This window comes from Alligator sinensis, unplaced genomic scaffold (assembly GCF_000455745.1).
Source record: "Alligator sinensis unplaced genomic scaffold, ASM45574v1 scaffold122_1, whole genome shotgun sequence".
Classification (NCBI taxonomy): domain Eukaryota; kingdom Metazoa; phylum Chordata; order Crocodylia; family Alligatoridae; genus Alligator; species Alligator sinensis.
The window spans coordinates 626,080-651,953 of NW_005842685.1; the positions used below are offsets into that span (position 1 = coordinate 626,080).

The 25,874-nt window shown below is 39.0% G+C and overlaps 1 protein-coding gene across 5 annotated transcripts in view; it reads left to right on the forward strand.

Annotated features, from left to right (window-relative positions):
- XRCC4 (X-ray repair cross complementing 4) overlaps positions 1-25,874 on the forward strand; it is a 322,167-nt gene that overhangs the window by 163,211 nt on the left and 133,082 nt on the right. For all 5 annotated transcript variants that reach the window (XM_025215923.1, XM_025215921.1, XM_025215926.1 and 2 more), the window contains exons 4-6: positions 1,683-1,849; positions 11,075-11,227; positions 11,991-12,088. In XM_025215923.1, the coding sequence (XP_025071708.1) occupies positions 1,683-1,849; positions 11,075-11,227; positions 11,991-12,088 (418 nt within the window). The remainder of the gene's footprint in view (positions 1-1,682; positions 1,850-11,074; positions 11,228-11,990; positions 12,089-25,874) is intronic.

Below are 25,874 nucleotides of genomic sequence, written 5' to 3' on the forward strand. Positions count from 1 at the left end.
ATAGTTGGATGGCACATTAATAGTATGTTGTTCCTGCATTGTTCTCAACAATATGAACCCCACTAGCTCTTCATTTGCTTGGGAAATCCTTCATGACTGACAGGTAAAAACTATGGATTTTGTCTTTCAGCTGTACCTCACATACCAGTAAGGGTGGAATTATAAAATCTTTGAAAACATGAGTAAAGATATACATTAATAAAATCATACCATAATTGATATCTTGACATCTTATAAATACATTGTTTCTATGTGGGTACCCCTACAACATTCACTTGCTATGGAAATATATTACAGTTCACTTTAAATTTGTTTTGTAATCAGAATTCCTTACACAACATAGAGCATAAGTGGTACACTGGGAGAATGAGATTCACGCTCTTTGTTGTGAATAAATATTTGTATTTACTTTACCTGAATTCATTATATTCCAAGAAATGTACAAGTTAGTTTTTTTCAGATTTAGTTGCTCTTCTTTCTCTAATTTAATTTAAGGCAGCAAGAAGATTACATTTTCATTTATCCTTACTACTGTATTTTGACATACTATGGTTACTAATTAAAGTATAGCATGAATTCTTTATCCATTAGGTTGGTGATGGCTTGCAAGTGATGAAAAACAGTTTCCTTTACACAAATGTCCACCTTTGTTAAGGCTGTCAGGCAAGTGTGATATCCAGGGCCTATGGTGTCACTTTGGGGGAACTGATAATGTAATCTGACTTCTAAAAATAATTTAAATGCATCTTGTCATCTGTTCCATATAACTGTAAACAGTAGAACGTAAAGGAAAACAGCCTAACATGAAGTATATATCTAAACCTAGAAAAGTTCACTGTTCAGTGTTAGACTAAGCCTTCACTTTTGGTACATGTTCTAGAATTGGTAGGAATTCTCTTAATTTTAATGATGTCTCTATTTGCTGTAGCATCTTCAACAGCAGAGAGCCCCACTACTGCCTATAGACCTTATCCTGTAACTCTGCTTATATGAGGAATCCCACTGAAATAATTGGGATGACTTGCATTATTAAAGGTTTGCTGGCTTGAGCCATTAGAGGGAAAACTTATGGGAAAGGCTTCTCTTGAGGATCTGTAAAGCACCATAGGCATCTGTGGTACTACATTAATGTTGAAGGATTTATTATGAACATGTATATTGTTTTTTTGCCTTAGTAGTTTTATGTTGTATGGCTGCTCTGATTGCTCAGAGTAAGTGACAAATTCCACTCTGGTTATTTTATCAGGAACTGTAAACAGGAACAATTCAATAAAATACCTTTCTGTTCTCTTTTCTTCTAGGCCTGCACTGCAAAACTTTGCTTGACATGTTTTGTTATGTGTACATGCTGTTAACCTCCTATTCCTTACAGGAACAGATTATTAACACAGTGTACTATATCGTTCTTTCATACTGATGGAAGCTAATGTCATTGTGTAAATACTGTAATAATAGACCCTTTATACATACATGAGATTGAATAAAAACAGAAAATATTCACACACAGTTGTTTCTTTTCTACACGTGCTCTTTTGGCTATGTTGTAACTTTTAACAAAACCTTTCAAAGATTTACTTGTTCACTCTTTATGCTTATTAAGAGTACATCTGGGTTTGATTGAATCTGGGTTCTTTGACCTTTCTAGTTCTACCAAAGTAACTCAGTTTTTCCTTTTGTCCTAGTTTAGACTTGGATCACTGAAGCTACAGAAAGTCTCAGCTCCAGCTGAAGTCATTCAAGAGCTGATTAGCTATTGCCTAGATTGCATAGCAAGACTTCATGCCAAAAACGAGCACCTGCAAAAAGAAAACGAAAGGCTTCGAAGTGACTGGAATGACGTACAAGGACGGTAAGTTAAAAAATGTGTTAATAGGATATCCTTGTAGCATGTTTTGGTGCAGTTTACCTATACAACAAAATATTCCTGCCAATACAGTTTATTGTGGTAGACATTACTGGGGATATGCACAAAGTGTAATGTGTATATTTCTTTTTATTTTAATGTTGATAAGTATTTTGTAGAAGCTGCTTCCCTGCTTCAAAAGGGAACTCAGAATGGTGCCATAAAAAAATCTAGTTTTACATAGGCAAAAAATATTCCATTGAAGTAATTGGTCCTGACCTCTCTTCTGAAAAAAGCTTTGTGCATTTTTTTCTGAGGAAGTCTTTTTGTGTCTCTTACTTTGTGTGATTTACATTTTGAACTAAATTATTTCCATTTTGTTGGTGTGCAGGAAGTAAATTGGTAAAAGTGAAGGTTAACTATCTTGTCAAAAATTCAAAGGTTGCAGCAGTCTCATGGGGAAAATTAAGTCAAATATACAATAACAATTGCACAAAGCGTATTTGTAATGTTTTATTTCTCAGTAAATGCTATTTGAAATATATGAAGCCAAGTTTACAAGTAACTGTAAAAAACTAGCTCAGTGGTGAGCAAACAAAATATCCTTTGATTTAAAATAAGAAAAGAAAACAAATGACATGGTTTGTCCTTAAATTTACTAGAAGCATTTCTCTAACAGTTAAACATTGTTACAAAGTATAATGTATTATAGTTTGTGTGTAGGACTGCATTCAATCTTATGTTAAGGTGTAGTGTTGTAGTCCTAGTAATAGGTAATTCCAAAGGAAGAAACTTCACAGCTTTTTGACAGCCTGATCCTTGGGAGTAATGTATTTAAGCATCTTGATCCTGAACCCAGGCAGGCACTGCACTTTGGGTCTCCAGGTATACTTTATGATATAGATCCTCTGCCTAGCACTGCATTTGAAAGTTGAGATGCCATGGTCTCACTGCCAAGGCCCTAGCATCTGTTTTTTAAGTTGTGGCAGATGTTCAGTTAAAGGTATGATGGGATCTGATCCACAATTGTAGGACTGGAGATCAGATCCCAATTGTGCCTGCCTTCTTACTGGTGCAGGTACTGATCATGATCTCAGGCACACCCTACACTGGTAAGTAGGAAGCTGAGTGTCCGGTACATCTGGCTTTGAGTCCCAGCCTGGGAGAACATCAGTGTCAAGGTTTCCGATGTGCCTTCATGGCTGGGAGCCCCAATCACCTGATTGGCCTGGCCACATGTTCAATTTAAGGTGCTACTAGAACCAGCCACAAAGTTGCTACACATACTTTATGTAATAACTTTTTGGCTTATTCCCTGTTTTATTGAATGATTAATTGTATGAAACAGTGGCCTGGTTACTACTTAAGATGTGGCTAATCATGTCTTAAGTATATCATCTGCCAGGGGTCTTAAACTCCCCAGATCTTTCTCAAAGTTCCAGTGGATACTCAGGCTTAAAATTTCAGAGACACATAATAGTTCAAACATATAACAGATGCTTGTAAAAGTTCTAAAACTAATTACTCCTTTCTTCACAGATTGTGAGACGTTTTAAAAATACTTCTATGAATTTTCCTGACACCATTTTTTCAGCATTCATGATTTTTTATTTTTGTGGATTTAGGTCAGTATCTTCTAAGGAGGCCAGGTTCCTTCCTATGTCCTTGCCTTCCTGCACATTTTTTCTCCTGAGGAACACAAACGTTCTCTAATCTCTTCCCCATCTCTCTAATATGTCTAAGGAAAAGACTTTCTCTTCTATAGTTACCTTTCCTTTTTGTCAGGTAACTAGTTCTCCCCAGAGATGGTCATCTGTTGCTCAGTTACTACCTCCTGAATTTCCACGGACAAAATAGCTGTCCAAGGGTGCACTATTTGAAAAGAGTGAGCTTCTTGCTGTCCTTGTGCCAGAGGTAAGATTTTTTTCTACTAATGTCCTTCAGATTTTAGCAGAATGGGAAAAGACAAGGACAGCAGAGAAGTCTGAAGCTCCCTACATTCAAAATGGGCTTTGAAGAGTTTGCTCAAATTGCCAGAATTTTAACTATTTTACATTCTTAGTCATAACTACATGCATTACAAGGTGTGGATGAATACATGTGAGGAGCTGAGTGGCCTTGATTCAGTCAACTCACTTTTTCTCACTATCCTGTAATTGCAGGATTGGGCTTTACAGCCATTTTACTGCTTTGTAGGCGGTGTAAAAAAGGCACCTTTGTGAGACTTCTTGTGTTAAAATCCATGGTCTACTGCTGAGTTCACTGAAATCAATTGAAAAATTCTAGCATATGTTGTTTAAAACTATAGCACTAGATTAAAAAAAACAAAAAAACCCACCTGAATCACTTGGTGGTAAAGCTCAAACAGAGAAATTAGAGAGAAGTCACACAACTGTTGCCATTTAATTAGGAGCTGAAGAAAACTGGGTGGTTAACACACAGTTACTTTTAGCTAGATAATAAAATTAGAACTTAATTATCATTTGGCTATTTTATGCCAAACAGTTTAGTTTACTTATTTTTACTGCACATAAAAATAGTCATAAAGAGTTTTATAACACCCTTTCTGTGGGTGTATGTACATACACAGAACAGGTGAATTAAAGTATAAAAATATAATTTATAATATTTTTATTTATATAAATAATTCCTAAATCCAGAAAATAAAAGGTAAATTTTCATTTGAATATGAAAGTAGTAGTCAAGTAGTCAAGTATAGTGACTACTATTTGTAGTAGTAGTAGTAGACTACTATACAAGTAGTCAAGTATAGTGACTACTACTTGTAGTAGTCAAGTATAGTGACAGAAAAATTGAACCATAAATTGCCTAGAAAAATGCAGGTTGGGTGCTTGGCTCTTGAAAAAAAAATTATTTGAAAATGACTTAACATCATTCTTAACATCAGCTCATCAACATTCTGCACCACTGCCACAGAAGAAAAAGGGGAATAGGATGCAATTTTAAGAAGGACATGAAGTAAACATAAGAAATATTGTGATATGAGTATGTGGCAGGCATAAAACTCAACATTAACTGCCTGGCCTTGGGTGCAAAAATATATGTATAACTGCAGGTGGTTCTTCAGCTCATATTATTGCTACATGTCATTCTTTCTTAAGAAATGGACAGCTACATCAGGTACCTTTTGTTATCTACCAGTGGTAATTCTGATTAACATTAGCTGCTTTCAGTAGGATGTGATAGTGTCCTGATTGATCTGATCTCAATTACATGTGACATTAAAAGCTTCATACCTCTATTACCAAAAATAGCTGAGATAAGATTGATAAGATTGATGGGCACTATCTGTGCCCATTTGATTTACTCACTTTTGATTTTGTTTTTTATTACATTTGAGAGTTGTGTTTTGAGATTATAATAGCTTTTGTATATGGCTGGGCAGATGAAATTTCACTGAGACAAATCACATGCAAAGCACAAGCATGTGGCAAATTGCAATGAAAGGTTGTGTTTGTAGAAGATAGCATGCTGGAATGAAATCTTAGCCAAATTTTCTTAGTGCTCATGTAATACAGATAATGAATGCTAGAATAAATTAACAATAAAAGTATCTTTGTTGATCCCATGCAAATTCATAGCCAGAAAACCCCACTCCTGCCACATGATATATAAATGGCACATGTCTCTATCCAAGCAGAAAATCACAGCTGCTTTCCAAGGTGCATTTTGATTAACATGTTGTGCAGCAATCTTAAAGGAAAACTGTAACTTGCAAAAACTACACTAATAATCTAGAATTTTTAATTGTGTTAAATAAACAACCCAATGCTGGATCCGGCCCATAGACCAACCCCACTTGTGGGGTCCATCCCGCAGACCAGCCCTGCACCACTCAGGCTAGTGAGGCTGGGAGGTTGAGCACCACTGTCTGTACCAAACTATGACCTTTAATTTGACTCTTCATATTTCTTAGAGGATGACAAAAGTGACTATCCATTTCCTGTATTTCATTAAAACATAAAAAGTTCATACAAAATTAACCTATACCATAATACTAATTCACTTAACCCACAATATTTTTCTGTGTCCCAGCTCCAGCAAACTCTGCCGTTCCATGTATCAGTGTCTTAGCACTGAAAAATGGCAGTGGGGGTGCTTTAACTAAAACTTGTTCGGCGAGCTTTAGTTAAAGCATCCCCGCCACCATTTTTCAGTACAGGAACTCATACATTTGACGCTCTGGGTGCTTTAATTACAGCAGCTTTTGGAGCTGCTCTAGTTAAAGCACTTCCCCACTCCCACCCCAACCTCCTGGAGCATTTGTATAAATGCTCCTCAAGCATATAGATCAAGGGTCAGTAACCCCTGGCATGCATGCCATTAGTGGCACATGGAGACATTTTCCGCAGCATGCTGGGAGGCACGTAAAGAAATTGCATTGTTTTTGGTTTTTTTTTTAAGTTGCTGCTCTGGGCTCTCCTGTGCAGCCACAAGTCCCAGCGCCACGGCAGGCACTGGGGTGGAGCCAGAAGAATGCAGGCAGGGAGGCTGGCTGTGCTCTACTGTCCCCGCCTCTTGCTCCCAGGTTGCACGCTCTAGGTCAGCTGGCCCCTGGAGGGAGCTGCCTAGGCAGGCAGGCGCCCTGTCCCACCCGGGGCAGCACTGAGGTGCCAAGTGCTGGTGCTGGGTGGTTGGGACAGGGTATGGGCGGTGTGGGGGGAGGCGTTGTGGGCAAGCCAGCCCGGTCAGCCCCTTAGGAAGGCAGGGGCTGGGTGGGAAGTGGGGGTGGCCCTGGGGCTCTGTGGGCTCAAGCTGTGGTGGGCAGGCAGGCAGGGGTGCCCAGTGGCACCTGTGGTGGGGCCTGGGCAGTCCGCGCATCTCTGAAGGGATGGGTCATAGCTGTCCTGCGCATGTGGGGATGCTGCCTGGCTGGGGCAGGACACCGGGCTCAGGGGGCTTCCCTCTTTGGAATTGGCCTCCCTGCATGCTGAGCACGGTGCAGGCAGGGCAGAGCTGCCCCCGGTGCAGAGGCCTGGCTGCAGGAGCCCCCTGGAGCCTGGGAACAGCCACCGCGGCTGCCTCAGCCTGCCTGGGTCCCAACCTTGCCCACCTGCAGCTCCCTTCAAGGGGCCAGGACAGGGGCAGGCACTGCACAGAGCTGCTGTGCTGCAGGCTCCCAGCTGGTTTGGTCCTCGAGCGCTGGCTGCGGTGGTTGTTCCCAGAGTCCAGGGAACAGCCTGTGGCTGCAGCTCCCACTCCCACTGTACCCAGCACACACAGGGAACAAGCAGGAGCCCCCTGAGCCTGGTGTCCTACCCCAGCCAGGCAGCATCCCTTTATGGGCATGCTCCCATGGAGCCCCATGGTGGGGCTCCCCATGGAGCTGCGCAGGCTGGCTGGGCCCCACCTCCGGTGCTGCTGGGCCCCTGCTGTGACCCAAGTAGCGGAGCCCTGGGGCAGGCTCCGCTCCCCTCCTAACACCAGCTCTCTATTTACTGTAAAAAATACATAAATAAATAAATAAATAAAAAGCTACAGTAATGATTATTAATGGTATTAAATATGCAGTGCATCCTGCCGTGTACCCCCTCTTCCCCAGTTTTGTTTTTGTGGCATGCTGGCACTCTGGCACCTTACAAGGTAGACATTGTGGTTTTTTCGGCACTCCAGCCAAAAAACGTTGCCTACCCCTGATATAAATCATTCAGCATGCCCTGAAGGTCACAGATTGGACCTCACTCCTGCAATGCCTTTATCTCTCATACACGGTACTTCATGGCCATGTAGTATCCAAATAATTTTGGTGAAATTCTAGACAGGTACATGTATCTGCACATCTATATGGATCCCCCTATGAATTTGGGGCTTTAGGTTCTCTCACACCAAAGGGGAAATTGATTTCCAGATTCAGTGCTCATTCATTGAAATTGCTTTGCATATGGTTCCTTTTTTGGTTATATCAATAAAAGCTAGCTAGTAGCGGAAACACCTCAGGTGATCTCAGTGGCTGCAAGTTGCTGTTTCCTAGGGTTGTTTTGATTTTTGGCCTTTAGTTAGCCATTATTAGCACTTTTTGAGGTTTTTCCCTCTGCATTTGATACACACTAAATCAACATTATTTCCCCCCAATATGAGGTTATTTTAGGGGTAAATAGACATAAGGTCCCTGTTGAACTAAGTGAAATTAAATTAACCATTTATAGAGAGAAGTTCTCTTAGTATTTGTTTTAAGACTTTCTTGCCTTTAGGTTACACCTCTCTTTATTCAGGGATAGACTTAGACAATTATTCCATGCTGCCATTCCCCTCTAGCTATGAACTGGATGCAGATGTCCATGCCACAGCTGGTGGTTTGTTCTATTGTACTTAGGCATTTTTATGTTTTCTTTTCCTCACAAAATGGTTAATTTTTCCATTTCTAAGTGGACATTCTCCTGGTAGTTGACTAGTACATATGATCTTTCATTTAAGAATTTTTGAACTGATCTATATGGTAATGATGTTTGGCCATTTGCATTTAAATTAGATGAATTATTTATCAACTCTTAAACATATCCCTAAGCATATCACAGTAGACTCGTTAATACTTCATAAGATTCTTTTCTATTGAGTTTTTATTTCATTTCATGCATATTACTATACAAATGAAATAATATTTACACATGTTGGAAATATACTAGTGTTGCTATTTTCATTTTAAGTTATAACTTAAATTATTGTGCTCTTAAATTTAATATATTTCTGAAAAACGACATGCCTTCTTGAGTTACTGTATCACCACTTAGGCAGTAGTGGATTGCAGAATATTTTATAAAAGTTTGTGGTATTATACTGTTTGCTCTACTAATATAATTGGCATGCCTATGTTTTGAAATATGCTGTGACCAGCGGGCTCATTATTAAAATGTGTATTTGCTGATTTGAATATTTCTGTGCTATACAACAAAAGGAAAAACCATGTAAAATATGCTTATGTTGAATGTCAAAAACCAAAAAGTAAGAAAACGCAAGAATTGATCATCTTTAATTGAGCCCCCATGAGCATCCATTACAGTGCAGTCTTTAACTTAAAGATCCAAATTTTCTACAAGACTCTTGCCTAATGCAGTGCACAAGATGTTGTTTTATTGTTCTTATTACCATACTTACTTGAATCTAAGATGACCCTGAATTTAAGGTGACCTCTCTAATAATTAGATTAAATACATGGATAATTTATCAATTATCATTTTCCATGTATAGAATCTAATTATTGGGGGGGGGGGTTATCTTAAATTTATGCCCCTGTACTGCTGCAGAGGGGCAGGTGGTATAGGGAGGTCAGTTAGCTTGGCCCATGCTTGTCCTTGCTCCCCTGCCAGCTTCCCCCTGACAGGCTTGAACCTCCTTCCCTGTCTACCTCTGCTTCCCCTCCTGCCCTTCCCTCTCCCCTCTAGCCTCTGCTTTTCCTCTCCACTTCAGCCTCTACTTCCTTTCCCCCCACCAGCCTCAGCTTTCTCTTCCCTTATCCTTGCTCCATACTGATAGGTTCTGTTCCTGTTCTAGCCTGGGACACTGAGCTAGTGTGAGGGGGAGATGGGGAGAAAAGGCTACAGGGGGAAGATGGTGGGGTGCAGAGTTGGCTGGGGTGGGCAGCTAGCAGCTGTGGTTATGGCCCCAGCCTCAGGTAGGGGCTGGAACCTGAGCAGCTACCTTCCCCCTCACCACCCTCATACTCACTTCTAAGATGAGTGTTTTTTTCTAGCTCATCTTGTTCAATGTTGGGGGGAGTGGGGACCGGGCCTCATGTTAGAATTGAGTAAATTGAGTATTATGTAATTAAGTATCATGTAGTCCTTTTATTTATTTTTGCCATGCTATAAATCTATTGTTGATTTAAGCCCGATTAATCAGTTCCTGAAAACATGTTTTTACACATGTATATTGGGTAGGTCATATACAGCTTCAGAATAACCCATTTCAAAGTTCTCACTCATAAAATTCTTACTATTTACTAGAGGTACACCAATATATCAGTTGCCTATTGGATTGGCACTGATAAAAGGGAAATGACATTATCAGCTATCAGATTTTTTTGGCCATTGTAACAAAAAATTCTGGCTGGCTCATAATAGAGTTTGCAGGAGGAATCAAGGGACAATAAATGTCCACATAGTCTATGCACCTGCTTCTGAAATCCTAACAAACTAAGGGTCTTGAGAATGGTGTGCACTGCCTAGATCATCAGATGGAATTTTAACATTTAAACCAATTTTGGAGAGGTCTATATTTTTTTTATTCTGAGACAAAGAGTATTAAAAGTACAAAAATGAACAGCGTCAAATTTAGGCCTATCGAGCTTTAGCCTTTCTCTCTATGGCCCCTAGTGGATGCCAAAACAATGGTCCAGTGGGGATCGGGAGAATTTTATGCATGTCTGACATGGTAGGGGGGGCAGTGTTTGGGATGGGGCATAAAATTCCTTTGATCCCCATTGAACGCCTGTGGAGATGTCTCCAGCCCAGTTCTGCAGATCAGACAAGAGCTACCTCTGTCCTGCATCTGGTTGCTAAACTGGTAGAAGACTTAGCTGATTGCCCAGGACAACATCAGGTCTGGTTTGAGACCTGAGGCTGTCCCATAGCTGGGGCCAACAATCAGCTGAAATCCATAGTCCCGGGGTCCCCTGGTGCTACTCATTCAATTTACGGTTCTGTTTAAGTCACAAAGATGTTCCACAGCTTTTTGTGGAATATTTTTGTGGTTGATTTGCAACTTACTGGTGCTGTAAATTGACTGCACATGTTGCAGTGTTACTGTTTATGGTGTGATTTACACCTAAATCACACCATAACTATACTATGTGCCAGAGGTCTATATGTAATCTCATATGTATCTTACTAAAGTATATGCACTGTATTGAATTCACTGTTAAAATTTTGCACTGTATTGAATTCACTGTTAAAATTTAAGTAACACTGTTGGTATCTAACGTGTAGTATATATAAAGATTATTTGTAAGAAGGAGGAATTCGAAAGAGTTTTTTTGTGGGAAGAAGATTCCATAAGTGTCAATTTGTAGCATTTTTTGAACATTCTGCTAAAGTTGCTTTTTCTGACATGTTTGGATATAATATAATAGACCATGAGAACAGTTAGCATGGTCATATGTGACAATTTCTGTGTTAGGAGTCTTGGCCTCCCTACATTACATATTCCTACAAATATACAGAATTTTAAAGGAAATGGTAAAATGGGAAGAGAATAACAATTGTTGTTACATTTTAGACTTGAAAAATGTGTGGAAGCTAAAGAAGAATTAGAGACAGATCTTTATCAACGGTTTGTTCTGGTGCTCAATGAAAAGAAAGCAAAGATAAGAAACTTACAAAAGTTATTAAAAGAAGCTAAGGAACCTACAGAGGATAAAACACATGCAAGGTATTCATAAATTTGCTGAGTTATACAGTGTTACACCTGACATGTAAATAGATTTAATTTTTATTTCAATTCTATAGCAAACTATTCTATATAATAATAGTAAATTATCTTTATATAGTTGCTTAAGTTCTAAGGTGTTTTACATGTTTTATAATTTAAGTAGTAACTAAACATGCGTGATTTTGGAATATGTCAAGGCAGAAAGCCAAGAACATTCAATTAAGCTTCCAGTGATATGTGAGATGACTGGCATATTACACATGCCAGCATATTGTTATGGGTTTTATTGTTCAATGCTGACTAAAGAAGAAGAGCACTAACTTCTGAATAAACCAGTCGTTAGCTGTGTTTTCACTGACTGCTTCCTATCCAAGTACTAACTGGTACTAAGCTTGCTATTTGTGATGCAGCTTAAAGTGGTATGGCTTTGATGAAAGTTTTTTTTTAAGTTGAATTTTAAGTTAGTTCTGGTAGAAAATGGATAATGGTTTATGTTGTCAGAGGTAGAAGTCACCTCTGTTCTATTTCCCCAGAAAACACCTTTCTTCTAAAATGCATAGAGCCCTTATTGAATAACTAATTTTGTGATAATTCGAAATATCCACTTTGTTCCAAACTCTTCTTTGTATATTAATATTTTGCTTATAAGCTGCTCAGCATAGGGATTTTGTAGTGGTATTAGTCTATGAAATACTGTAGAAATAATAGCCAATAAAATACAAACACAAGAAATGGAAAAAATCATCTTTCTTTTTATGGATAGCACTTCTCCCGTTGAAACTACTGCTGAAAGAGAAGATGATTATGAGGGCAGCACTGATGAGGAAAGTGAGCCTTTAACACAGCCTTCAGTAGCATTAGGTAAGATAAAATATATTGTCTTTGTGGACTTATCACAAGTAGGCTAATTACTTTTTATCAGTGGTTTTCAACCTGTGGTCTGCAGACCCCTGGGGTCCACAGACTCTGTATAAGTGGTGCTTGAAAGATGACTATGATCAATCAAAGGTATGTGAATACCCGTACTTAAAATTCAAAGGGGTCCACACCTCCAGCTGAAACTTCCAATGGGGTCTCCAAATGAAAAAAGGTTGAAAACCACTGCTTCATATGAGTAAGCTGTAATGAAGACAAAATACTACCTGCCAGTTTTAATTGCAACAAGTCAACCTGCAAGCATAAAAAGATCTCTGTTGAAGTTGAATAAATTGCAGACATTTCCATTTTTTTAAAAAGGAAGCTTAAAAAGGATGTTGCATACATGAAGGAATTGTCATTGTTTATTAAACAATAAATTTCATACTTTGCATAACTAACAGCATGTGGAACTTTTTATAGATTATTTACTAAGTACGATTTCATTTTAAATTACAGGCATTATTATATACACTTGGGCTATTGGCAGACATGAAAAAAAAACCCTGCACTTTACTGGAAGAAGCAGCACCTTAGGTTGACCCAGCTCTACAACATCTGTATAGATTGGGTGCTTCAGTGGGGCTTTTTGGCACTTTTATCTAATAGCTGATTCAATCAGCTATTAGATAAAAGTGCCAAAAAAGCCCCACTGAAATGCCAGATCTAAAAAGATGTTGGGCAAGCCAGGTCCAAATAATGTGATGCCTCTTCTGGGCATGCACGGGGCTTGTAGCAAGGGCAAGAAGAGTTTAAAGTAAAGTGGCAGTTTTGGGGGTTTTCTAATGTCTTTAAGCAGCCATAATGAATACTAAAATGTGATTGCTGGCAGTTCAGATATGTTAAAAAAAGGAAGGGGTGTTATAAAGGGAGGTTGATAGTTATAAAACTATATAAAAAGAGTTTTATACTAGTTTTGCATTGTACAAATGGAGCATAAATATTTTTGTAATAGGTTATTCACCTTTTTTATATGCTGTTGGCCTCATATCATCTGTTTTATCTAATTGGGTCAAAACTGGAGAAATAGGAAATCAATGCTATACAGAAATTGTCTGTTTTATAGTACAAGGCTTTGCATAATACAAAATCACAGAATTCTGTGCCAGACACAATGTTTTCATTTTTTTTAAAGGGACACTTTCAAGGCTGACTTGCATTGAGAGCAGGGTTGCCAACCCAAGACAGGTTTTTTTACTAACAATCTGCAAACTTTTAACTGCCAAACTCATTCACTGACACATGTTTTTGCTGACATACGTTTACATAACCTAAATGTAAATCTTCTGTAAGGCCCAGAACAAGGGCGGGGTTCAAATTTAGGGGTTTAAGACCAGCCATAGTAAAAATGTTTGGCCATCAGTAAAACGTTTGCAGATTATCATTGGAAACAAAAACGTGGGTTGGCAACCCTGCTTGACTACAGCAATGGTTTTATACCCTGCTGCCTGCACTGCAGGGATCCCCTACTCACCCACCCACACCATGATGCTCCTGACTACACACCATACCAGGCTTCCCCCATCCACCCACCCCTCAGACTTACCCCTGCCAGGCCCATTCCCCTGTTCCAACATAGAACCCCTCCAAAAAGGACTGTTACTGCCAGTGAGGCAAGTAATATCACAAGCAGACAGGACAGCAGCACATGGCCCTGGCGTGGTGGGGAGCTGCGGAGACTCTTGTGAGCCAGAAAGCTCTGAGAAGGTACCAGGTTGTACTGCTCTTCTTTGTCTATCCATCAGCACTGCCTCCAGCTTCTTTCTGATGTCATGCTTCAATCAAGCTCCAGTTGCTTAGTTTTTTTTTTACAGATGGCTCCATTTCTTTGTGGATTTTGGACAGGTGTTGTTAGCCTTGTTTTTAATGGTCTGTCTGTACATTTATGGATTGTTGGTACCCTGATTGAGAGATGCTGAATACTTAAGAATTTCTCCTTCAGGATTGTTGGATTTGTAGGTTTTCCCTCACTGTTGCTATTTATCTCTACTGTAGGAAAACCTAACCAATGAAACAAAGCCATAAATAACTGACTGACTGCACATGTCCATGGCCTCTAATGAAAGTTGAAGCTGTTCTGCACTGTGACATGATTGATTATCACATCTATAAAACTCATGCACAAGTTTATTAAAGACCTATCATTATACACAACTTATAGTTTTCTGATTTAGGCTATGGACAGGCATTCAGTTCCAATTCTGAGAATTTCAGGGAAATTCTTACCACTGAGAAAATAAGTTGGGTTGGGGCTGTACAGGCATTCCAGCCCTCTGGCTGGAGAGCTGTGCAGACTCCTCAAAGCCAAGCTCTCAAGAAGCAGCCGTCTTGTGTCCTGCTGGAGGCCCCGACTCCTAGAGGTGCCTGATGATTGACAGCCTGCCCTCTCCATTGCTTGGGAAGGATGCAGGATGTCAGTGAGAAGCTAGCAGGTGCTGAAAAGCAGCACTTGCAAAGGAGAGGCTCCCTGCCATGCAGGAGTTTCAGGGATGAGGAGAACTTGACCCCCACCATCCCTGGGCATTCCTAATACCCATTAAACAGTCCAGGGGAGTCCTGGGATTGTTAAAGGGCCATCAGGAATAACCCCTGCTGGGGCAGCATGGGAAGTCTCTTGGGCTGCTCAAGCAGTGTGTGAGCTGTGGTACCTTTTAATCAGTACCAGGGTGCAGTGTAAAGCTGCAGAAGCCTTAGGGCCAGTCCTGCTTTTCCTTGCCTTTGAAGAGTACTACAACCAGACTAGGGGTGGGTGACCTGGGCTCCAGTTTTGAGGAGGGCACAAAAATGTTGGTCACCACTGCTGCCAGCTTAGCTCCTATCATCATCTGTGCCCAAGATACAAAAATTGCTTTTTACACTTCTATATAATATGTCTTTTAAAATAGTCAAATGTGAAGGCAGACATTTAGGAACAAAGAATATAGGCCTGGGTTACAGAACAAGGGATCGTATCATGTGAAGTAGTGATTCTGAAAAGGATTTTGGGGGTTGGTGGTGGATAATCAGTTGAGCATGAGCTGCCCATACAAATCTATAGCCAAAATCTTTGGATACATAAGAAGGCAAAAGTGAGTAGGAGTTGAGAGGTTGTATTACCTCTATTTGGCACTGAATCCAATTTTACCAGCATCATTCAAGGAGGATGTTGAGAAATTGGAGAGAGCTCTGAGAAGAGTCACAAGAATGACTAAAGTATTGGAAATCATCCTTTTTAGTAAGAGATAAGTTCAGTTTGCTCAGTTAACAAACAAAAGTGTGTTATAATCATAATATATACGTAGCTATGCCAGACAAAGAAATGTGATAATACAGGGTTCTTCAGTAGAGAGTGGAGCAAGATGCAGCAACTGGAAATTGAGAGTAGACAAATTAATGCTAGAAAAGGGTGCTCATTTTTAATAATGAGGGATTAATAGCTTCACCTAGTGACCATAAGGAATAATTTAGCAATGGTTTGCTGGATTCTCCATCTCTTTAAAAAAAGGTGCAATACTTTTCTAAAGGACATTGACCAGGCAAGAATTAATTCAAGGAAATCTGATTTGTATTTGTAAGAGGTCAGACTAGACAATTACAATGGTCCCATGTGGCTTTACAAATCCATAATAAAAGATAAATCTAAAAAAAAACCCAAACCTTTTGTATCTTTCATATTTTTTTCTTTTTCTACTATTTCATACATTCTTAATCAAATTATTGGATACATTTCCAAGCTCTGCACAGTATCAGCAGGTAGAAATCTATTTAGTTTCCTATACAGTTTTGCTAGAGTCTCTCCTTACTTCTTGATTACAATGTCTAATATGTGGCTCAAAGCCAGAATCGACAGGAGCATGCAGAGTTTTTCTCTCAAATCCGTATACCATTTAATAATGGTATAAAAAAAGCCAGCTAAACATGAACTAGTAGACAAGGCAAGGAACAAAACTTATGATCTATTTGAGAAGAGTCAAAGCCCCAGAAGCTGTAGAAGCTGAGGAGGAGCAGTCCTGCACTGTCTGGCCATAAGAGCATGGTGCAGGGATCACAGCAGGAGCAGTGAGAATTTTGAGTCCCTGGGGTAGGTAAGGGGCTCTTAGGGCAGGCTGCTCCAGTTCAGTTTCTAGGACCAGAAAGTCTGGAGCTGCTCCTACGGTAGCCTGGCACACAGTTCCTATACCCGGGTGGTGCAGGGCTTCTCTAGCTCCGCTCTTACGGTGGAGGTGGGGAGGAGCTTATAGGGTTGCTTCAGATGTGATAAAGCTGTGCTGGCTCCTGTTGCTATTAGGGCCCTGCCAAACATTCAAGTTAAAGCTGAGTAGAAACCAGCTATAGTTTTGTTACATATTTTGAAGCACAACTTTGTAGCTGTAATATATGTAACATGTAGCATGGGCCTTAGTGTTAGAAAGAATTGCATTGGTACTCCTGTGAGGTTGATGCTTCATTAAATAGAAAGGGGATGTTCACACTCTTGTTAATGCCCCTGTATTGGGGGTGGGGATTAGATGACAGTGCATCAATTTACAGTGTAAAGGATCTCTCCTTTGCTAGAATGACTAAATATTTTTAGTTTAGATTATGAGCTCCTCAGTTACATTAGGGAACCCCATTGAAATCAACAGAAATGACAGGATTTGCTTTACAGGACAGCTTTAGAAGAGGTTCTAATAAACTTTCATACCCCAAATAAATAACAGTGAACACCTTGTTTTCCGACCTCTCACACAGGTTCCTATCTTGGGGATTAGATATTGTGCCTTCAGGAGGCTATGGCCCTTTACATTTAATTAGTTCTCTTGTGAAGTCCAAAACACCAATGGCTTGACACTGCTGCTGCTTAATAAGCTTTGATCACAGTTATTAAAAAATGCCTCTTATTACAGCACCCAACTGTGCTGTTGCTGTTAAAGTTCAGTCTGTCAGGCCTTCTTTTTTAAGCCTGTGTTAAGGAGTTTTAGAACTGGCCATTTTAATTCTCTTCAGGCTGAAATGATTTTTTGCCAAGATGTAATTGGAATTGGTTCATCCCCTTTTTTAAATTAAACAAATTGCATTTTTTTATTTTATGGCTGTAGATGCATTTTTCTCAAGCTCTAGTGAAAATCCACTTTCTTCTGTAACCTGACATTTTATTGGCATTATGGATTTGCATTTGTAAAACCCCTTCCCATCTATATAATACCAGGTATGTGATTCAAAATGCAGACACCCCGCTACTCTCCCAGACTTAAAGTGTTTCTTTCATAATCCTATTGTTCCAAATGTTGCAGTATGAAAGGGATTAACATAAAGCAGGAATTTCATTTTCATTAGCATTTGAAAATGACCTACCCTCCCTACACCTGTCTCTCTCAATATAGGTAGTTTTTTATATCTATGCTAACATTTTGGTGTAATTGAAAGGAGCTATTATAGTCTTTTGAATTAAAAAATAGAACCTTGATAATGTATACTGATGATTGAAAAGACCATTGTGAGTCTGAGTTTTGTGATCAATTGAACAAGCAAAATACTTAATCACTGCACTGTAGTTTAGTTGTAACTATATTAGTTCATACCATAGTAGTAAACGTTCTATAGCATGCTTTGTAAATTTTAATGTTATAGTGATGACAGAATTTCACTACTGCTCTGTGTTGTTAAATTTAATGTGGGTAGACAATAATGATTTGTGTGCAAATTATGAGGTTAACAATGAATGCACTAATGGCTCAAATGTATACTCCTTGAATATTTATATTAAAACTGTCAAAGGCCACAAAATCATAGGATTGTAAAGTCCAATCCTGATGCTCTTACATTAATATATTTTTAAATAATTTCTAAAAACTTTTTAAAATAAATGACCCTCAAGGACCATATACTCCAATCCCTTGTGCAGTGTAGGAGTCTCTGTTCCTAAAATGCCCCAGGCAGATGCCTATCCAGGCTCTTCTTGAAAACCTCCAATAAAGTAGATTCTACAAGTTCCCTAGGCCATTTGTTCTATTGTCCTACTCCTATTACTGTTAGGAAGTTTTTCCTGCCGGTTAATATAAATCTATTTTACTGCCATTTTAAATCCATTACCTCTTATCCTGATTTTTATGGCATTGGAAAACATTTTCCGCATATCTTTATAGCAGCCTTTCAAATATTTGAACACTGTGACCATGTCCCCACCTTAATCTCCTTTTTCTCCAAAATAAACATACCTACTTCCTTTAGTCTTTCCTAATAAGGTTTGCATTCCAGGTCTTTACTATGTTTGTTACTTTTCCATGGGCTTTCAACAACATCAGTACATCATTCTTGAAATGTAGTCTCTGAAACTGGACACAGTACTCCAGCTGCAAGGCCAAATCAGTGTCACATAGAGTGGTCCTATCCCCTCACATGTCAAAGGAACTTGGCCAACATGATCAAACTGCGATCCTGTGGGTTAAGTGTTTTATGCTCAACCAAATGAGCTGCTTAGATACAAAAGAAGCAACGTAACTCTTTCCAGAAATTGGAGTTATTTCAGTAACTTTCCTTTGTGTTTAGCATATTGCATGCATACAGCAGTGTCAGTGCCTCTCCTGGACAGCAGTTGAGTCTATATATCTCCTGGAATGAGAAGCAAGAAAGAGCTATCTGTTCTTCATATTTTACAAAGAATTTTGAACTGAAAAAGTGCAGGCCTTTTGATTGTATCCTGAGTACTACTGCTAGTCCAAGTGGATTATTTTATACCTTGCATCAAAACATTTATCTAAATGGCCTAAAAACTGTATCTGAGTTTTGCATAATGATTATATCTTTTTCTAACATAGCCAGGAGTGGTAAAGTTGATGTACTTATGAAGGAATGAAGCATGTTTGGTTAAAAACTAATGGGATTCTTAGCTCCAGTTTGGTTTGCTAGATGTGGGATAATGAGACTGGGACAAAAAGACGTAAAATGCCTAGTCAGCCTCTGGAAGTGTGAAAAAGAAACTCCGAAGTCTCAATTTGTCTTCTAGGAGCATAGTAAGACCTATTTATTGGGCAGGCCTTACAACTGCTGAGAGGCATTGTCTGGGGAGTTTGTTCCATTACATAATGTTTTATTCAAATATGTTTAAATATATTTGTCTTTTTATAATTAATTTGGTTTTTATTGTAAACTGACCTCAGCTTTTTGGTGGGGGAGGAGAGGCAGCATATAAATCTAATGTATACATAAAATAAATAAGTAAAATAACCTTACGTAGTCATTAGGCTAAAAAAGAGAAAATGTACAAATTAAATATTTCAAAGAAGCAGAGAGGCTTTTTGTGATAATTCATGAGATAGGCTTTCCCAAAAAAATGCTTTGAACCATCGTTGATCAAGTTAAGTTAAGTCAAAGTTAAATTAGCAATATTAAGCTGAAGACTCCAAGGTAGTTTTGTGACCTTGGAAAGAAATTAGTAATTTCCCTGAATGAGTAATTAAAGGGTATAATTATATCTTAATTGGGAGAAAGTGGAGACTAAGTCTGCATACACACATTCAGAGGACCTGAGAGAATATTCCCAGGATTGTTTTCTTGGTAGAAAATCTTCCCTGGAGATGCCTGAACAAACATTCAAATGCTGAGCCCTTGAAGAACAGGGAACTTGCAATGTTGATGCTGAGCACACAGGGTAGTGCTCAGCATCAGCATTGCAGTGCACAGGGGAGCCCTGCCAGGCTGTCTCCCTGAAGCACAATGCAGGAATTGTGAAGGGGGCATGTTTTTCTCCATGTTTGGTTGCAGCACAGTACTGTCTGAGTGACTTACTGTTTTCCTTAGGGGTGGGGGGAGGTAGGAGCAAAGCACCCTGGGATGCTGGAAGACAGTGCTGTGACTTATCTCAGAAGATAACACGTAAATCTTAGCACTGCTTGCTTTTTTTTAATGCTTATAAGCTTTCATCAATTAAGATGCATAAAATATGCCAGTCCTTGGATACATAACAAAGCTAAAAAATCTCAAGGGACAGATTGATAACACAAATGTGGATCTCTCTCATATAAAAATTGCTTATGGTTTGTCCCGGGAGAGAATGGGGGGAAGGATCTCAGACAAGAAAGGAAGGCTATGAGAGGCAGGAGGGAGAGAAAAACAAACACACAGGGAGGGTAAAACAAGAAAAAACTACTTACCTTCAACAGGAGCCACAACACAACAGAAACAAAGGGAGAAGCCCGCGCGGTTCATTGGCCGCACCTTTATTAGCTGAGGCTGGCCAGTGACATCACAAGGAATCCCCATTCGTCAGGGATAAAAGGAGTGGATGGACGAGGAGGAGGGGAGGAGAGGAAGGACCTGGGGAGTGTGGGGATGTTAGGCCCCTTCCGGGATTATCACTGAGAAGAAAGTGCTGTGAATGGGAAGCCAAAGGAGGCTCCTGACACCCACCATGGCAACAGCGGACAGGAACAGACCGCCAGTGCCGGAGGTGAGTGGGAAGCAGCTCTGCCAGCCTGCAAGAGTTTCAGCGGCAGGGGAAACAGCAGAGGACGCACAGGAATCATCACCACAGGTGGAAGTAGTGAGGGCTGGAGGGAGGAGGAGGAGCTCTACCCGGCAAGAGAGCCCCAGCGGAAGCAGCCAGAGGGACTGCACAGAACTCAGGTGTTGATCCTGAGTGTGAAGGAGAACCGGCTACCCATCAGGGAATGGAGAAGCCTCCAGATAGGAACGCTCCAGAGAGCAGAGGAGCAAGATAGCCCAGGGCTTATAGAGACAGGGGAAGGAGGAAAAGAGAGGACCCGAGCAGGGGTTACCTCCTAGCCAAACTGTAGAGAGCTCGGCACCCAGGGTCTCTGATGTAAGAGACCTGGGAAGGGAGTTGCTTTTTGTTCTTTTTTTTTTTTTTGTACATTTCTTTTGAGTGTCCCCTAGCGAAGGGGTTGAGGAGTAGGAGAAGGGGTTGAGGCATGGGAGAGATGGTGCGAAATTCATAAGACGGCCCGTCGAGCTAAGATCAGGGGGAAGCTACTCCTAGGATAGTACAGACCCCACGAGCAAGACCAGCGAACACATCGCAGGACAGAATAAGCCAATCAGCCTCAGAAGCCGGTATCCTGAGTAGGAGCCAAATCGTGAGGCTCTACGGTGGCAGAGGAAGAGGTACATGGACACGAGTTCAGGACAACTCATGGACGTGGTGTCAGGATGGGGTGTAGGGGTGGCGGAGCCCCAATAGTGACCACTGGGACACCCATGCCGTAGAAGATCCTCAGGATAGCCACTCCCCCCACTGAAAAATATTCAAGTTGTGGCAGGCAAGATAGGGGAAAGCTTCCCGTGGAGGGAACACCAGCATGGCATTTTTCAGGAGGCTGCAGGGCGTACACCTCTCCGTGTGTGAGCCAAGGTAGCACGTGACCAATTACTCGAGACCCGGCGGTCACATGGTTTTATAGGCTTACCAGAATGTCACAACTTAAGTAGGCTATGTAGGCTATGCTTAAAAGGTTATAGCTTTTACAAGAAGCTATTATTTTATTTACTTTAATGTTATAGGAGAATATTTTTACCTTGGAAACACTGATAATTGAAGAATATTCAAATTACTCTCCAAAATATTGGTGTATAAACACATTCTAATTGATCTCATTTTATTTTAAATCAGGCACTGTGTCTTCCTGAATGAATGAATTTGTAATATAAGGGGCTTGCTGTAGCTAATAAGTAACAAGATTCATAAGCAATTAGATCGTCATCTCCCTAGTTGTTAAGCACCGCATAGAGTCAAAGTCTGACAGTGAGAACCTCTGCTTACTTCATTTTGCTTTTCCTCCTTCCTTACCTAGATTGGTCATGTTCCAATGTTCACTGAAGTCATGTAATTGATGGCAGTGGTGCTGTATCATGCCTATTGACTCTCCAACATGGGGGAGAGGGGCAGGAGAAGGGAGGGTTATTTCCTCACTTCTGCCATTTTTCTTTGACCTTACTTCTACTCTCAGTTTGAAGAACAGAAACTGAAATAGTAACTAACAAATATTTATCAGTCATCAAAAAGTTAACTATTTCAACTTCAGCCTCCAATTTTCATCTAGTCTTCTGTATTGAGCTTTACAATCTTTAGGACTAGGGCTGTCTTTTTGTATGTGTTCGTTTGATAGGCCCTGACATTCTCTTATATTTTAAATGAATAACAATAATGTTGATTATCCCTGAATATTCTTAAAGTTGATTATACCCACACGTTACAAGATAAAGTACATCTCGAAATCAAGATTTTATCTTTTTTTTAATTCTAGATTCTTTCCAATAAAAACTTTCCACCACACAAAAATATAATGTATTTTCTCCAACCCAGCGAATCTGATCAACTGTTTAGTTATTGGTCAAGAATCCCTGAATTTAAAGATAGAAACTGAAACTGACTGGGGGGGCGGGGCGGGGCGCTCTGCAGAATTTTTTGGAAAATCCTGGACTATGTCACACTGGAAGTTGGACTATGTCACACTGGAAGTGTATTTTATATTCCAAACCGCCCCTACAACATTGGGATGGGTTTGATTTAATGTTTTCTAAATGGATAAATAATGAGTTGAGATTAAAGTGTTTTTAATAATGTATGTTGATATCACAACCCTATGTGGTTTGTTTGATGTTTCCTGTGTGCCCTTGTGTAGATCTACCAGGTAGGTAACTATGAGTATTTGCTGTGATTCAGAAAGAGAGTCAAGAAAGATGATCCAAGTATTTAATACTTCATTTTTAAAGACAGTAAAATGAAATGATTAAAATGAAAATTAAGCAATATATCTGGAGCAATTATTAGTATTCGAATTCCCAAAAAAGAGGGAGATGATCTGTTTTTTAAACTGAATTAGCCCTTATAGAAAAATCTTTTCATCAATGGGAAGAATTGGTTTGTGAGAGAGAGTTCCTGGAGAAGAGCTGATAGCAAGGTTCTATGATCCTGAGTAGGTGGATAAAGCTTTTATCTTCAGCTGTTGAATAAGGCTACATATCAGCTGTAACCAACAAAGCAGGACCTGTGGTGAGTCTCATGGACTATGGAACCATGCTCAACCATGGTTTACCAGAATAATCTAAAACCAGTGACTGAATGCAAATTTTAACACATTTATTTTAATATTAACTGTACATGGTATCTTTGTCAACTTCACAATTGGTAATTTGCATGTCTTTTATTGTGGTTGCTATGGTATTATCTGAAACAGGCTAATGAGCTCTAGTAACCAATGCTTTCTACTTGCTTTCACCCAGGTTTATGTTTCACACACAAAAGAGCTCCTAGTACAGTTTTTTGGTAGTCTCAGTCATTCTTCCTAACAAAAAATTATTCTATAAGGCCAGAAAGGGAGACCTTTCCAATCACCTAGTTAGATTTCCCATAGTCAGTTATAGGATTTTCTGAGTTAAGTCTTGTTTAAAGCCATCTTGATTTGGTAAATTGTTGTAGTGGCTAAGTCCATCCCTGTTAAAAACATGCACCTTATTTCTAATCTGAATATGCCTAGTCGAACTTTTAGCCATTGGATCTTGTTATGCCTTGGTAGATTTAAGAGCCCATTAACAAAGTACTGTTCACTGTGTAATAGACTCAAGTTGTTGGCTGTCATCTTTGCTGCCTGGCAGACATCTTTGTGCTTGTGTACACTATATTTTATACCTAGAGCACCATCATTGAAATCCATAAGATAATGTTCAATCATGTTCCTCTACTACTTATGGAAGGTTTTAAAATGATCTCTACATCAGAAGATAACAGAATGATCTGGAAGGAGGAGAATTCTATAGGGTTAGAATTCACTCTCTGACTTCAGTTGATCTTTTAGCTATATATTTGTATAATTCATGGTAATCTGACTGTTACTGACTCACTGCATGTCCTAGAATGGGTCATTTTCTGCTTCCTTATCTGTATAAATGATATTCACTGGTTAGAACTTTCTTGACAGTGATGTTGTGATGAATAATGACTGCATAATGGTTGCAGTTTATGACTTGTTGTACAATCCTAACACTAATAATTTACCCAAGATAGAAAAAAGAAGCAAATTTTTGGTGGTGTTGGCAATTTAATTAGTTTTTATTAGTATTTGAAATAGTATTTGAAAGTGGGAATAGGTAACTTGTTACTTCCAGTTTGAAGGAGTTAAGAAAATAACTGTACTGCACTCTCAATTCTTAGTTCAAGTTTTGTTTTTTGTGACTAATTAATGTCCACACTCCACAAGGGTAGAAGGAGTTAATGCCTGCTCGCACAAGTATATATGGGAACTAAGAGTCCAGCTACAAGCTGCAGAACAAACACAGAGGGAAAATGTTTTGGAATATTTTCCATCATATTTTAAGGTTTTATTGAGTTTCAAGGGGTTTTTTTTAGTTTGTTTATCCCATGATATTTCCCAGTACTGCAATAGATGCAAAAACTAGAACTATTTGGTCAAATAGATCTAAAATAATTCTTTAACTCTAAGTATTACAAATGTTGATATTTCATTTGTCTAAAAGTGTATTTAAAACTTCATTCAACTCTATATAAACATAAAAATATATAAACTAACCAATAATTCTTTTTTTCTTTTTTTTTAAATAAAGGGTTTGCTGCAAAGCCTGTGAAATGAAACAGAATCTTTTCACTTCTCTGGTTTAGAATTAGCCCCCAAATCTAATAATGTTCCTGCTTCTTTTTCATAGTCCTGTTGCTAAGTTGCTCATTTGACTATTTTTGAATTAAGTGCCCATGTACAATGATAAGTTCCCTTATAAAATTATTTCCTATTTTCCTGAATATCTTTAGTTCTTAGTCTTTAAGTAGCAGCATATACTTCAGTCTAAAATATATTGACAGTAAGGTCCTGAACTAGATAAAAGTAGGTTTTTAAAAGGAAGCTTTAATTAATGTCAATCCAAAATGATGAACAAAAAAAATCCATGTAAATGATTTGGCATAGTGCCAGCATCCACTACTAACTGCTATCACAAGACAACTTATATCTTAGCAAAGCACTTACTGTGATCTTCATACCGAAAAGCATTGAAGCTCTTTCCCCATCTTCATGATGATAAGCTCTCCACCAAATACATTTCCTAGATCTGCATAATGTCATACACAATCTTCAAGTAAGATGTTAAGCTTTGTAAAACTTAGTGAGCATGGAAAATCAGTTCTATAAAAATCATATTAGGTTCATGTTCTGTTTTTAACGTAAGCTATTTCCTATTTCCTTTTTGTTTCTAAAGATAAACAAGAAAGCTTACTTATTATATTGATTGGTGTGTAATACCCAGAAAAACTCCATAAAGAAGCTGTTAATTTAGAAGTCTTTGGAAGGGAATGCAAACTTATATTTCCATATAAAAACTTTTTAACAACATTTTCATGTGGAACCTTACAAGAAAAACACACATTTTCATAATTGAAACTGTTAATTCTGTCTTATTAGTTCATTGACTTACTGTATGGGTTAAAGGGGACAAAAGATGTAAAGACAAATGAAGAGCATCGTAAGTTCAGCACACTGCATTTTATAGAGAAAATATAGAATCAAATTAATGATGTTGTGGAGAAAAGTGGATCTTTTTTTCAAAAAAGCCTCTTTTTACATGGTTGTATGCACGTTCTGTTTATTTCATTCTCTTATGACATATATAATGTCACAGGTCCAAAACATCTATGACTAGCTCACTGTCAATTCATCAGATTCAGAGCTTTACAAATTACATGTGGAAAGATTTATCACAAAACATTCTCCAGCATCTTGTAATATCTGTCCTAGAAACTGGTTGCATT